The 12,571-nt window shown below is 53.5% G+C and overlaps 1 protein-coding gene across 16 annotated transcripts in view; it reads left to right on the top strand.

Annotated features, from left to right (window-relative positions):
• The window catches only part of LRRC20 (leucine rich repeat containing 20), a 106,094-nt gene that overhangs the window by 20,870 nt on the left and 72,653 nt on the right, over window positions 1-12,571 (top strand). For 11 of the 16 annotated variants that reach the window (XM_027597059.2, XM_027597051.2, XM_027597060.2 and 8 more), the window contains one exon: window positions 5,582-5,726. The exons of 4 other annotated variants lie outside the window; for them this stretch is intronic. In XM_027597059.2, coding sequence (XP_027452860.1) covers window positions 5,645-5,726 — 82 coding nt within the window. In that variant the 5' untranslated portion in view covers window positions 5,582-5,644. Of the gene's footprint in view, window positions 1-665; window positions 877-5,581; window positions 5,727-12,571 lie in introns of those variants that run through there. One more of the 16 variants, XM_027597063.2, reaches the window with a different exon arrangement.

The following is a 12,571-nucleotide window of genomic DNA, read 5'->3' as shown; positions in this document are numbered from 1 at the left end:
GGCCCGGCGCCGCGCCGGCTTCGGCTTGCAAACTGCGGCTAGACCCCGGCTGGCCCGCGGGAGTGGGCGCAGCGATGGCAGGGAGTAGGGAGCCCGGGGAAGCGGCGCCGGGCCTCAGTCCCCGCGGGAGGCGCCCGGGTCGGGGGAAGCTGTGGTGTATTTCGTTCCTGAAGCAGCGCTCCCAGGATTCGCTTCCGTTCTGGGAGCTGCAGACGCCTGCCCCAGAGCCTGCCTCCCGGCCTCCGGGGAGCGCGGGAGTCCGGACCCTCTGCGACCGCCAGCTTTCGCCCCTCTCCCTGCTTTATTCTCCCCAGTCCCCGCCTGCCGCGGGAGCCGAGGGCCGGCGACGAGGAGCCATTGGCTGCGGGTTCCGGGGGGTGGGGTAGACGGGTGAGGCAGGCCCCTTGCGCGAGGCGCGGGGACCCTGGCCTGTCCTGGAGCACATTCCTGGGAGGCGCTGCCGGAGGATGCCTAGGTGCTTGGAGCGGAGCGCGCGCGCGGCGCTGCGAACCCCGAAGCTCAAAACCAGGCGCCAACCGGTCCCGCTCACCCCGCAGCGGGCTCCTTTCCCTGGGGTGGAAAAGTGGGTCAACTCTCTCCAGGTCTCGAGGGCTTTCGGGGCTACTTGGACACCATCCAGCCCTCCGCCTCTCACCTTCCCACCTGCTCCCCGACCTGGCGTGGCCGTTAGGAACCGCCGGAGCCAGCGATGCGGGAGCTTGCACACATGGCTCAGGAGGCTCGAGTTGCCCTTCGGAGCGGCTGCCGGGCTCTAAAGTTCCCAAGTGACCACACCAGTAACTAAATATAGGAGCAGCTGGTGCGGACGGGGTGTCGCAGCAGCTCCTTTGCACAGATCTCCGGGCTCCAGATAAGGTAGAGTTCTCACTGGGGAGAACAGGAGCGCCCGCAGGGGGCTACAGTCAGGGGTTAAGCAAAAATCACCCCAACTCCAGCCTTGTATCCCGGTGAAACTAGGTCATAGATCCAGAAGGGCCTGTTGCCAGCTCCCACAAAGGAAGACAACTTTTCTGGCGTTCAGTTTCTTGTATCCTAACTTACTGTCTGTACCTGTTAAATCACCTAGGGGTAATGCGTTAATGTGGGAAGTGCTTAACGTTGGCAAAGACCTTTCGCAAAAGACATTTTGCGAAAGGTCTATCATTTACTTTTCTAAACAACCCAGTGAGGGAGGTGGCATTTCCAACTGCTCACAAATCCTGGTAACTTTCCAAACTCTGGTCTTGGGCAGCTGTCCTCAGAAAACTTTGCCTCACTCCCTGCAGAGAAACAGCACAGAGTTTCAGTAGGGCCTACGGCCTCCTGCCCCAGTGGTCTGGGGACAGATTGGCTACCTGTCTCCCTCTTTCTCTCATCTCGTTGGGTCCCTCTGCTCAGACCATGTCTCTCTTCCCGTCGGGCAGGGGCACACATGCTCCTTGAGCCTGGCGTCACAGCCCTACTAGCATCTAGCTCATTCTTCCTCCTGTCACTCAGTCTCTCCTAGATGAGGGAAGCTCATTCTGGCCCATGCCCCATCTCTATAACTTTATTCCGCTGTGTGGCCCTTTTAGAAGGTGCCCAGGAGATGTTTGTTGGATTTAAACATTTCCTGAGGCTATGATGCCCGCTCCCAGGAAAGAAGAATTGGGGATGCAGGGAGAGGAATGTGTGGCTGGGGGCAGCAGCTGTATGAGTACGGCTTTGGAGCCTGTGCTGAAGGGTCTCCAGGATTTGGAGCACTTGGCCTTGAAATTAGCTAAGGCTTCCCTGCAGTCCCTTGGGGACACTCTCTGACTTTCTTCTACTAACGACTCTGCCTGTGGGTTTGCCCCAAGGAGCCCAGAGCTTGAGTCTGTGGGGTTCTCCTGGGGCTCTGTAGTTGGGTTCCGGTTCCAGGAAGGCTCCTTCACATGCTGATTTTGGTTGACTCACGTTGTTTATAGAGACAGGGGCCCTCACGCCCTAGGGGGCTGCCCTGCCTAGGGGCTTTTGCACTCTGTCAGAAGTAGGTCCATAGTTCTCTCTGCCACTTATATGTGACCCAGACAGTTTTCTATTTTTCTCAAAAACAGTGTTAAACAAAAGAAAAGAATAGCTTTATTTTTATTTCTTGCCCCGCCCCCCCGCAACCTCCTCTCTTGGGGTTTCTGTTATATGCTAAATAAATCTTGCTTTTATTGTTGTTAAAGAGGCCCAGTGTTGGTTTAGATCTGAAAGGAGCAGTCAGTGACGTTGCCCTTTTGGGGACCCATTCCAGACTCCTATCCTGGGGATAGGAGTCTGGGGCCCTCTTACCCCATCTCGGACCTTACACAGCGTGTGGCCCTACCATGCTCCTCCCTCACAGTCCTGGCTGTGCCAGAGTGACAAGCCTTTGTCATCTGACCCGAGAGAGGCAGAGTGACCTGGACTGTAAGAAGGAATTCTCCCTTGAGAGGGGAGGAGTTGTGTTAGGTGAAGGGAAAGTGGTTTCCTGGTCAGTTAGTGGGGGTGGCGATTTTGGGCAGCAGGTACCTTTCGAGGGTCTAGGACACATCTGTGCTGTACCCAGAGCATCCTCTGGAATGTAAGGGGCCCTTCCTACTAGTGATTTTCTCTGACAGCCAGACCTTGCAGCTTGCTCCTGTTCCTGCTTTGATGTCCATTCTCTGACCCACACCGTAGAATGTCTTCACTTGCCACAGGGGGTGAGATTTTTAATTTAATTAGTTTTCATCAGTGGGCTCTATGGCCTAAGGCATCCCCTGCCCTGCTCCTCCTCCCCCCCCCCCCCCGCCCCCCACCAACTGGTGGCAGCTAGGAGAATTGTAAGCACAGTGCCTGGCTGAAAGTAATCAGCCCAGACAGTTCCCTGCAGGGTTAGCGCAGACCCTGGGCAGCTTGGAGATCTACCTTCCCTCTGCCTTGTGCTGGGAGGTTAGGATTGCCTCAGTGATATTTCCTAGAGCTGTCCATCACAATCACAAGTCAGAGCTTTTTCCTGTGTTTCTGCCCTTTTCATTCTTACGCCGTATACCTAGTAGCTGCTCCATATGTTTTTGTGATTATGGATGATAAGTATTGGAGATAGAGCAAGAAGGAGCATGGTATAGTAGGAAGAATCCTAGGCTGGGAGTTAGGAGACCTAGCTTCTTTGTTTCCCATCTAGCTCATTTGTTTCCCCTCTTGAGCCCTCAGTGTTCCCATTCATAAGGGTTAGAGTAAGTCACCAAGATCCCAGCAACATCGCTGTGACTCAAGCTTAGGGGATGGTCCTAAGGGCAGAATGGTTGAGGTGTTGGGTTTAGTTTGCCATAGTCCTCACTATTCCCCACTGTCCCACCCTGGCCCACCTTATGCAAGTTGTCTACCTAGCATCATTAAGCCTTTGACTCTACGACCCTTCTCATTTAGACAGGGTCTTAGATTTATTGTAAGAGTCTATTGACTTGTATTTAGAGTTGAAACCCAAATGATGGCTGTTGATCATCATCATCACCATTGGGGTATCCTAACTAGGCATCTGTATTCAGTTTGTGGTGTAAAGTGTGGGGGAAGGGGAAAGCGCAGTATAGAGCTGCTCCCTGTGCCAAGCTGCCCACAGGCCGACTGGGGAGACAAGTATGTATATTTTAAAAAGCTCACAAACGACCCAGGTGGCTTGTGCTAAATCCTTAAGTGGTGCTAAAACTCAGAGGGAGGAGAAAACACTGAAGGCTGAGGCAATCAGGGAAGACTTCCTGGAGGTGGAGAAGGAAATTCTAGTCATTCCTTAAAGATGAGTTCCACTTAGTTCCTTGTTCAGGTCACATGGGTATGAAACTGAGATTAGAAGCCAGTGTCCTGTCTGCATGTGTACTGTTTTATTCTCTTGACTCGAATTTGTTGAGACCTACATGTCCTGGGCCCTGGCCTGGAAAGATGTAAATATATTTTTTAAAGATTTTATTTATTTATTTGACAGAGAGAGACACAGCGAGAGAGGGAACACAAGCAGGGGGGAGTGGGAGAGAGAAGCAGGCTTCCTGCTGAGCAGGGAGCCCGATGCGGGGCTTGATCCTGAAACTCTGGGACCATGACCTGAGCCAAAAGCAGATGCTTAATGACTGAGCCACCCCGGCGCCCCTGATGTAAATATTTTTGTTCAATCCTCATATGAATCCGGTGCGGTGGGTATTACTAGCTCTCCTAGTCAAATGAAGAAACTACAGCTCAGAGTAGTTAAAAATCTTTCCCAAGGCTCCTGAACTAATAAATGGCAGAGTTGGGCACTAGGCCTGTCTTCAAAAAAACTAGTCTGTTTCCACTACACCGTGGGTCTCAGACCTTCAGCATTAGCCTCTGTGGTGAGATGCACCCACATACTGGATTCACCACTAACTCGATCAGCAGACGGATGGGCCTGGCCACCCAGCTCAGCCTTGCCTGCCCTGCCTGTGTAGTTGAGCTCATTTGCATTTTTACGCGGTGGCTGATAGCAACTGGGACCCCTCCCCCACCCCCCTTCTTTCTGTCCTCACCTTCTTCGACCTCTGACCCTGAGAGCGAGCCCATTAGAGCTCCTTGAACTGTCTTTGAAAGCTGGGATTGGGATCCAGAGGCGAAAAAGGGCACTGACCTTGGCCCCAAGTTCATTCTGTCCCTGGGGTGCTGCTGCCGGTGTTGTGGACGACTTTTGTAAAGAGGTGAGCGCTGGGTCTGGAGCTGGGCTGTTAACATTGTTGCTGTTGACTCCTTTTGACCTTGGCCAGGTCATCTAGTCCTTCTCTGTGCCTCAGTTTCCTTCTCTGTAATAAACGGAGTTGGAGACCTTTCTAGCGTCCTGCATGTCTTGAACACCAAATAACTTTGTGTTCCTCACCCTTTTTGAAGCCTTTTCTCCCCCAGTGATCCAATTTCCCTTCTTTCCTTTCCTTGCCCCGCCCCCCTTCTCCCTCTGGGTCTGATAGATAAACTCTGATCGAGGCTGATCATCTGGTCTGTGGGCTAAAACTGTAACCAACCCTAGCCTTCCCTCCAGGTTGACAGGTGGGAAGGGAATGCTTAGAGACCCGTCCCCCCCAGACTGTGAGCTCTGACCTGGCAGGCTGGCTCCATTTGCCTCTGTGCCCCTACTTCCCAGCACGCAGGAGGTGCCCGGCAGAGGTGGGTGAGGTGAGCCCGGAGCTGGGGGATTTGTCCCTGTGGTTGTGCACAGGGCACCAGTCCAGAGGCTGTGGGATGGAGGGACAAGTGTCTCTCCCCTGCAGTTGGCCACGCTCCGGCTCACCCCCACTGCTCCGCCTGTTAAGTGTGTCACAGGGGGCACACACCTGAGTCCTCACACCTGCCTGGCCACTGTTTCAAGCCCTTGCCCTGAGTCTGGTGAGGTCACACGTGTGGACCCACCCAGGAAACTGGTTAGGCTAGGCTGCCCACGCCTCTGATGGGCAGATCAGCTGCACATGGCCTGGTCTCTGGGCCTCTCTGGAGGAAGTGAGTGGCCTGGCACCCTCCCTGCAGGCTTCCTGCAGCCTGGGTCCCACCCCGTGGGAGGATGGCTTTGGGGGTGTGTCCCCAGCCTGGGGGCGGGCACTTCATGGTCCTGTGTCTTCCCCAGGCACGGGCCCCCTTGTGAGCAGCAGACCGGCCTGGTGGCTGGCAGCAGGACCCCCTCGCCTGCATGCTGAAGAAGATGGGTGAGGCCGTGGCCAGAGTTGCAAGAAAGGTCAACGAGACTGTGGAGAGCGGCTCTGATACCCTGGGTGAGTGAGGCCAGGGCCTTTCCAACTGCAGGGCGCCCCGCAGGCAGCGTGTGAAATCAGCTTAGATGTAGAAGTGAAAGAGAAGAGCAAAGAGACGGTATCAGCACTCTTGTCCCGAGGAGAAGCGTTCCATGGAGTTTTATTGCACTTGTGCTTGGTGTGTGCGCACCAGGGAACCTGTCTGTACTGCCGCCGACTTGGAGTGGGTGTGTGCCCTTGGCCCAGGTGACAATAGCTGCCGCTGCCGAGGAGCCCCAGGTCCCAGGCCCCGTGCAGGTGCCTCATGAGTGTCGCCATATTGAATGCTCACTGCGGCCTTGTGATGGTGGATACCGGCCAAGCATGCCTAGCCTTGGTCTTCAGATGAGGAGGTGATGGAGGGTCGAAGGCAGAGGGGGCTTTTCCTAGGTCATCCAGCCTAGAGGCCCCTTTTCACACCACTATTTTACTTGAATTGTGTCATATATTTTTTGCTCTACTTGGTCATAGCGTTTTATGCCAAGTCTTCAAGCATCTAACTGAATTCAACAGATACTTATTGACTGTTTGCACGTGTAAGGATTACATGCATGTGTGTATATGTGTCTCACCAGCTGGAATGTGTGTACCCCTTAGAGCCGTTGGCATATTGTGGGAACCCCCAGGAGGGGAGCACGTTCCTGCCTTGGGGGTGATTGTGTAATAGGGTGGGATGTGAGTAGGGCCTTTGGCACGCAGAGAGGAATTCCACAGGCAGGTAGGGATGTGTGTGCCCATGTGAGTTTGTGTCTGTCTCTCCAAGGAGCATTTCCGTGGAAGTTATTGCCTGACCAAAGATCCAGAGACTGGGAAGGTAGAGCATTTCTGTGAACAGCCATTGGTCAAATGTGTCTGAGGCTCCTGGGCAAAGCGTGGTGGCCTAGAAAGTGGAGGGTCACTCAGCCTTCAAGATGAGTTTGGGGGCGCCTGGGTGGCTCAGATGGTTAAGCGTCTGCCTTCTGCTCAGGTCATGATGCCAGGGTCCTGGGATCAAGCCCTGCATTGGGCTCCCTGCTCAGTGGGGAGTCTGCTTCTCCATCTCCTCCCTGCTTGTGCTCTCTCTCGCTCCTCCCTGCTTGTGCTCTCTCTCGCTCCTCCCTGCTTGTGCTCTCTCTCGCTATCTTCCACTATCTCTGTCTCTCTCTCACTCTCAAACAAATAAAATCTTTAAAAAAAAAAAAAAGATGAGCTTGGTCACCACCTCCTTCAGGAAGCCCTCAGCCCTACACCATCCACCCCTCACCCTTTCTTCCTCTGTAACTTTTCATTCAGTGTCCCTAGAGGGCAGGGACGTTTGCCCCCATCCCCCAAGAGCCAGAGCCGTGTCAGGTACTTTGTAAGCACATAGTGTTTGCTGACCTGAGCTAAAGCAAGAGAAGCATTTCCTCTGGCAGCAGACGAACTTGAAGGTTGTGGTTGATTTTGGAGGGAAGTTTCTGGTGAGCTGATAGCCATGGGCCTGTAGGAAAAGAATTCCGGAATCCCATGCTGGTCACTGACATGGTTGTACTTAGCCCAGTGTTCAAGGCTCTCTAACACTCACACGGCCTGGATTTGAGTCCCCACTCTGCCACCCACTAGCCCACTCCCTTAGTAGGTTGCCTAACCTCTAACTGAACCTGGTTTCTTCATGTCTGTAATGGGGATGGTGACTGCTCCTACCTCATCAAGGTAGGCCACAGTGGCCTGGTCGGAGAGGAGTTGAACGTTTTATTTAGCCTTGGCTGTCTTGACTGGAGCTCGAAACTTTCACAGGGAGGTGACCGGGTCTTTAAAATTAGGTCAGACCGATGGAGGCCCATTTATCTCTTCAGTGCCCAGCGAAGAAGCAAAACTCCAGACCAGGCCACTGGGGGGCGCTTGCAGTCCTGACCCTTCAGCAGGTGGAGTTCCTGGGCTCATGCAGTCTGAGGGGCCTGGCGTCTAAGCTCTCTGCATGTACCGAGCATCTGCTGTGTGCAAGGTGCTGGGGGGCTCTCTCGAGCTACGTGCAGTAGAGTTCTGGACGTGAGACCAGCCCACCGCTGTGGGACCGAGAGCAGTGAGTGACAGGAGATTTCCATGCTGAGCCAGGTCAGACACACCACAGGTGGTCGGAGTTCAGAGGTGTGGGAAATGTTGCCGAGTGTTAAAGGCATCTGGGAAGGCTTTCTGGAGGAGGTGGGAATTGAAGTGGGTCTTGAAAGATGGGTGAAGTAACCCAATATGGTTCTCATGTAAAACAGCAAGCAGTCTGACACAGCCTAAAAAACCAGCCCCAGAAAATGGCTTAAATAAATTTTGTTAAAGCTGTACAATGCAATTTATGGAGCTATTAAAAGTAGTGCATAAAATTTCATTGCATGCTTGAATGAAGACCGGCAGATTGTTACGGAGAACATGAATTAGAAAAAAGCAAGGATCCCAATCTCTATAGTGAGATGCTAGTTATGTTAAACATGTGTATATACAGGGAAAAAAATTGAAAGGAAATAAAACAAGACACAAATGGATGTTAGAAGTACTCTTGTGCATTTCCTGAACGTTCTATGATAAACATATTACTCTTTTAAGTAGAGAAGTACGGATTTTAGGGAGAGGACCACCTGCCACTGTAGGAAGTGGAAGTAACACTTCCCAACAGCAGATGAGAGTTCCGGGGATTGCTCCTTCTCTCAGCCCGTGGGTGCAGACAGGGCTTCTCCGGCTTCCTCCCTTCTGCTGGCTTCCCCTCCCTGCCTCCCTGTGCACAGACCTGGGATGTAGCCCTGAGATGGCTGGCTTAGAAGCCGCAGGTGTCTCTGCAGGGCGGAAGGTCCCTGTGGAGATGGAGACTGGGCTGGGAGAGCTCAGTTACAGGCTCTCACCTTACTCAGGTCAGCATCACGCGCGCTCCCCCCGGGCACTCGTGGGTGCCCTCTGGAGCCAGGCTTGCTTCTCCTGCAACCTGAGCCGTGGCTCCGGGCCCTTTTCTCCCCACCCCAGGCCTCTTCATCACCCCCTGGCCCCCCTGGTCTACCCCTCAGCTTGAGCTGAAGCCACTTTTCCCCAGCCGCTTACCCCTCCTCAGCATTTTCGAATGAGCTTGCAGAGTTGGGAACTCTGCACCGTCCTCAGGCTTTCCTCTCCATCCTTTCTTTGTGTCCCCAAGTTAGTTCTTTGTCTTTGTCAAGGCCTCACGCCCACCTGGGCTTCCTGGGTCCTCAGACCCTCAGGGGCCTCTGTCTGACCTCACTGTTCCCTTGGCAGGCTGGGCTGCCCTGCACCCCACTCTTCTCCAGGGGAGAGGCTCCCAGGCCTTCGGGGATGACTTTTAAAACCTAATCATTCTTGCCAAGGAGCGGGACTTGGAAAGGTCTGGGAGAGTGGCTGGCTGGGACAGAGACTCTGGCAAAGCTGGCGGGGCAAAGGGGCACCCAGCGTGAGCCGACATTTCCCAGGGCCTGCTGCGTGCTGGGCACAGATGTTTGACACCTCTTTTCATCCTTTCTCTGGTCTTTTGTGCTTCCTTCCAGAGGATTCCTGCCTGTGTTCATTTCAGGAAAATTCTGAGTCATTACCTCTGGGCACATTGCTTCCCCCCATCCCTTGGGTCTCTTTTCCCCAGAATTCCTCCTGGGGTTCCATTCTGGGTGTCCATGTCTCTAGCATATTTCCTTTCTCTCCATCTCTCTGCTACATTCCGAGATCCTTCGGCCATTTCATGGTTTGCTTCTCCATTTGTGTTCAGTCTGCTCTTGAACCCGTCGTTGAGTATTAAGGTTACGTATTTTATTTTCAAAAGTTCTGGGGGCACCCGGGTGGCTCAGTTGGTTAAGTGTCCGACTCTTGATATCAGCTCAGGTCTTGATCTTAGGGTTGTGAGTTCAAGCCCTGTGTCGGGCTCCACGCTGGTGTGGAGCCTACTTAAAAAAAAAAAAAAGTTCTGTTTGGTTTTTTTAAAAATCTGATTTTATATACTCTGTTTTCTCTTCAGATCTGGTAGATCTTTTACCTTTTCCTAAAAAAAAAAAAATCCTACTTAAGGAAATAATATCTTATTCCTTTCTTATGTGTTTAAACCTATTTTTTATTTCTTTAATCATTTGACTGTTATTGCCTTTTTTATCTTTTGTACTCTCTCTATCACAGGGAGTTCTCAGTGGCCCATGTCTCTTGTTCCTGTTGACCCCAGCTCACAGTTGGGTGTTCTGGGTGGATGTGATGGAATTTCAGACCCTGTACTGTTGTCTGGTGGAGCCTTGTCTGGGCTGAGGGCGTGTCCTCCAGGGGGGTTGCGGTTGCTTCCCCCAGACACCTGCCTGTGACCAAGTTAGAAACACCTCTTTTGTTAGAACCAATCTTTTTCGGCCTGAGGGGTTTCTGGGCTGTAAGGGAAAGGAATATTCAAACCCCGCACTCACTGTGAGGGCAGGCCTGTGATTTCAGAATCATAGAGGAGATTTGTTTTCTATGTTAATTCAGTGCCTGGGCCAAGATAGAGCCACGTTCTTATTGTGAAAACGTGTGTCTTATCCCTAGTCCACTCTTTCTCTGAAGGCAGGCCTTCAGACCTCCAGCTTTCCTTGGGGTCTCGGCTTCAGCGTCCCTCAGGCAGGCCCAGCGCTGCCTTCCTGCCCCCTTCTAGGCCTTTCAGCCCGAGCCCCCGGCAGCCCAGCCTCCCAGCAGCTGTGGCCGGCGGAGCATCAGTGTTGCTGTCCCGTGGACATTCCTCTCGCTCTCCCACGCCCGCAGCTGGCTCTTATTAAACTCCAGGCAGTGGTGGCAGCACTTGGCTGCCTCACTGAATCCCCACAGTGACTTTGGGACAGGAGTGATCTTTTAATATCCCCATTTTACAGATGAAGAAACCGAGGCAGAGCTTTGCAAATCAAGGGTTTCTTAAGGGGTTGGTGGCACGAAGGTGTTCAGCTTGTCTCCTCTGCCATGTTGCTTCTGAAGTAGGGGTTTCCTGGTTTCCTAGAAGCTGGAGCTAAGGCTGAGGATGTGATGCAGGTGTTGAGAGGTGGGGCCGGTTCTGTCCCAGCTCTGGGTGGCCTTTCCTGCTGAGGGCCAGGGGAGGAGATGAGAACGTGGTGCCCCTGCTCCCCTTGCATGTTTGCCTCTCTGCTCACTCCCTGTTGGCACCGCGGTCGGGCCTACCCTGTTCCTTGAAAAGGAGGGAGATTATCAGAAGCTAGTATCTGCCTGGTCATTTAAGATGTCTCAGGTGGTGATGGGGACAGCTGCTACGGGCTGCTTCTGTTCGCAGACAGATCCATGGACCCTGCTTGAGAGCTTTAAAGGTGAAATCTCAGGGTGGGCAGGGTGATCTGCATTTGAACATGAACCCTGTATGATTCTTCCCTGCCTTGAACAAGCCACTGGCTTATGATTTACAATCTGGAACTTCCTTCTCGTGGTGGGTTCTGGGCGGCTGGGCAGGCCTGGGTGTGTGTGTGCGAGAGAGAGAGAATGAATGTGAACATGGGTGTGATCCATTCTCACGGAACTGAGCAGCTAGGCCAGGAGCTGTGCGATAGTCAGGTGGGCAGACCAAAGCCAGTGAGAGAAGGGACCCCCCCCCCCTTTCCTACTTCCCTCCGTCTCCCAGGCTCATCCCCACTTTGCTGCTTCTGCTCTCACCAGCAGATGGCGCCATGTCACCGGTCGACCAGGTGACAGGTGGCTGAGACCTGGATTCGACCAGACTTGACCAGACTTGCTGGGCAAGCCTGAATGCCCACGTCCTGAGGAGGGCTTCCACTCCCAGCCCAGCTCATGTCCTGTATTTACATTCCTAGCTGACTCCCACAGGGATCTGATTTTGCAGCCCCTTTCTCGAGCAAGGGTATTCAGAAAGCTCAGTATTCAGGAAGCTCTTAATATATACACTCACTAAATCAGAATATCTTCCCTTGGGTCGGACACTGCCCTTTTTCTTTTCTTTTTTTTTTTTTAAGATTTATTTATTTATTTTGAGAGAGTGAGAAAGAGAGAGAGAGAGAGAGAGAGCGCGAGCACATGAGAGGGGGGAGGGCCAGAGGGAGAAGGAGGTTCCTCCCTGAGCGGGGAGCCTGATGCGGGACTCGATCCCGGGACTCCAGGATGATGACCTGAGCTGAAGGCAGTCGCTTAACCAACTGAGCCACCCAGGTGCCCCAGACACTGCCCTTTTTCAAGAAATACCACATTGAGTACCTACTGTGTGTACCCCACTTAGAGGAACCAAGTGGCCCAGGAGTGCCCAGTCTGGAGGGGGAGGCAGACACACACACACACACACACACACACACGCACACGCACGCACGCACGCGCTCTCTCAGGCATGCTGTCAGGGAGGGGAGCCGCCAGGGGCTGTGGGGGAAGCAGTTTTTCTTGACCCTAGGCAGGGGCCTGCGTGCCGTTCCTGGCCCTGAGCCCAGGAAGCTGGTGCTGGCGGGGATGACGGGTGTGCCTGTTGCTCGGCTGTGTCCTGGCCGGGGGAGTCCTGCGGGGCAGCCAGGCACAGGTCAGTTCTGAATGTGCGGAAGAGGGAGTGGGCCCTCAGAGGGCAGCCCTCCACCTGGCCTGGGCCACCTGCCCGTTGCCACGAGGGCTGGAAGCCTCTGATCTGTGTCCTCAGCTTCCTGCCTCTCAGTTGGGAAGGCAGGCTGTTGTCACTATGAACCTTGGATTAAAAAAAAAAAATCTGATAGGTATTGCATGTGCCTAGTGTACAGAGCATGAGATCCAAAGGGTAAACAGTGGGAAGCCAGGCTTCCTCCCACCCTGTCCTCTGTGCCCTGGCCCCTCCCTCCTTGGCATCGTGTCTTGTGGAAGTAGAGGGCTAGTTATAAGGCCCTGTTGGGATTAGACTGACAAGCTCT

This window comes from Zalophus californianus, chromosome 15 (genome assembly GCF_009762305.2).
Source record: "Zalophus californianus isolate mZalCal1 chromosome 15, mZalCal1.pri.v2, whole genome shotgun sequence".
Taxonomy (NCBI): Eukaryota; Metazoa; Chordata; class Mammalia; order Carnivora; family Otariidae; genus Zalophus; species Zalophus californianus.
Note: the sequence above shows the minus strand (reverse complement) of the source record. Positions and strands in the feature narration are given on the sequence as shown.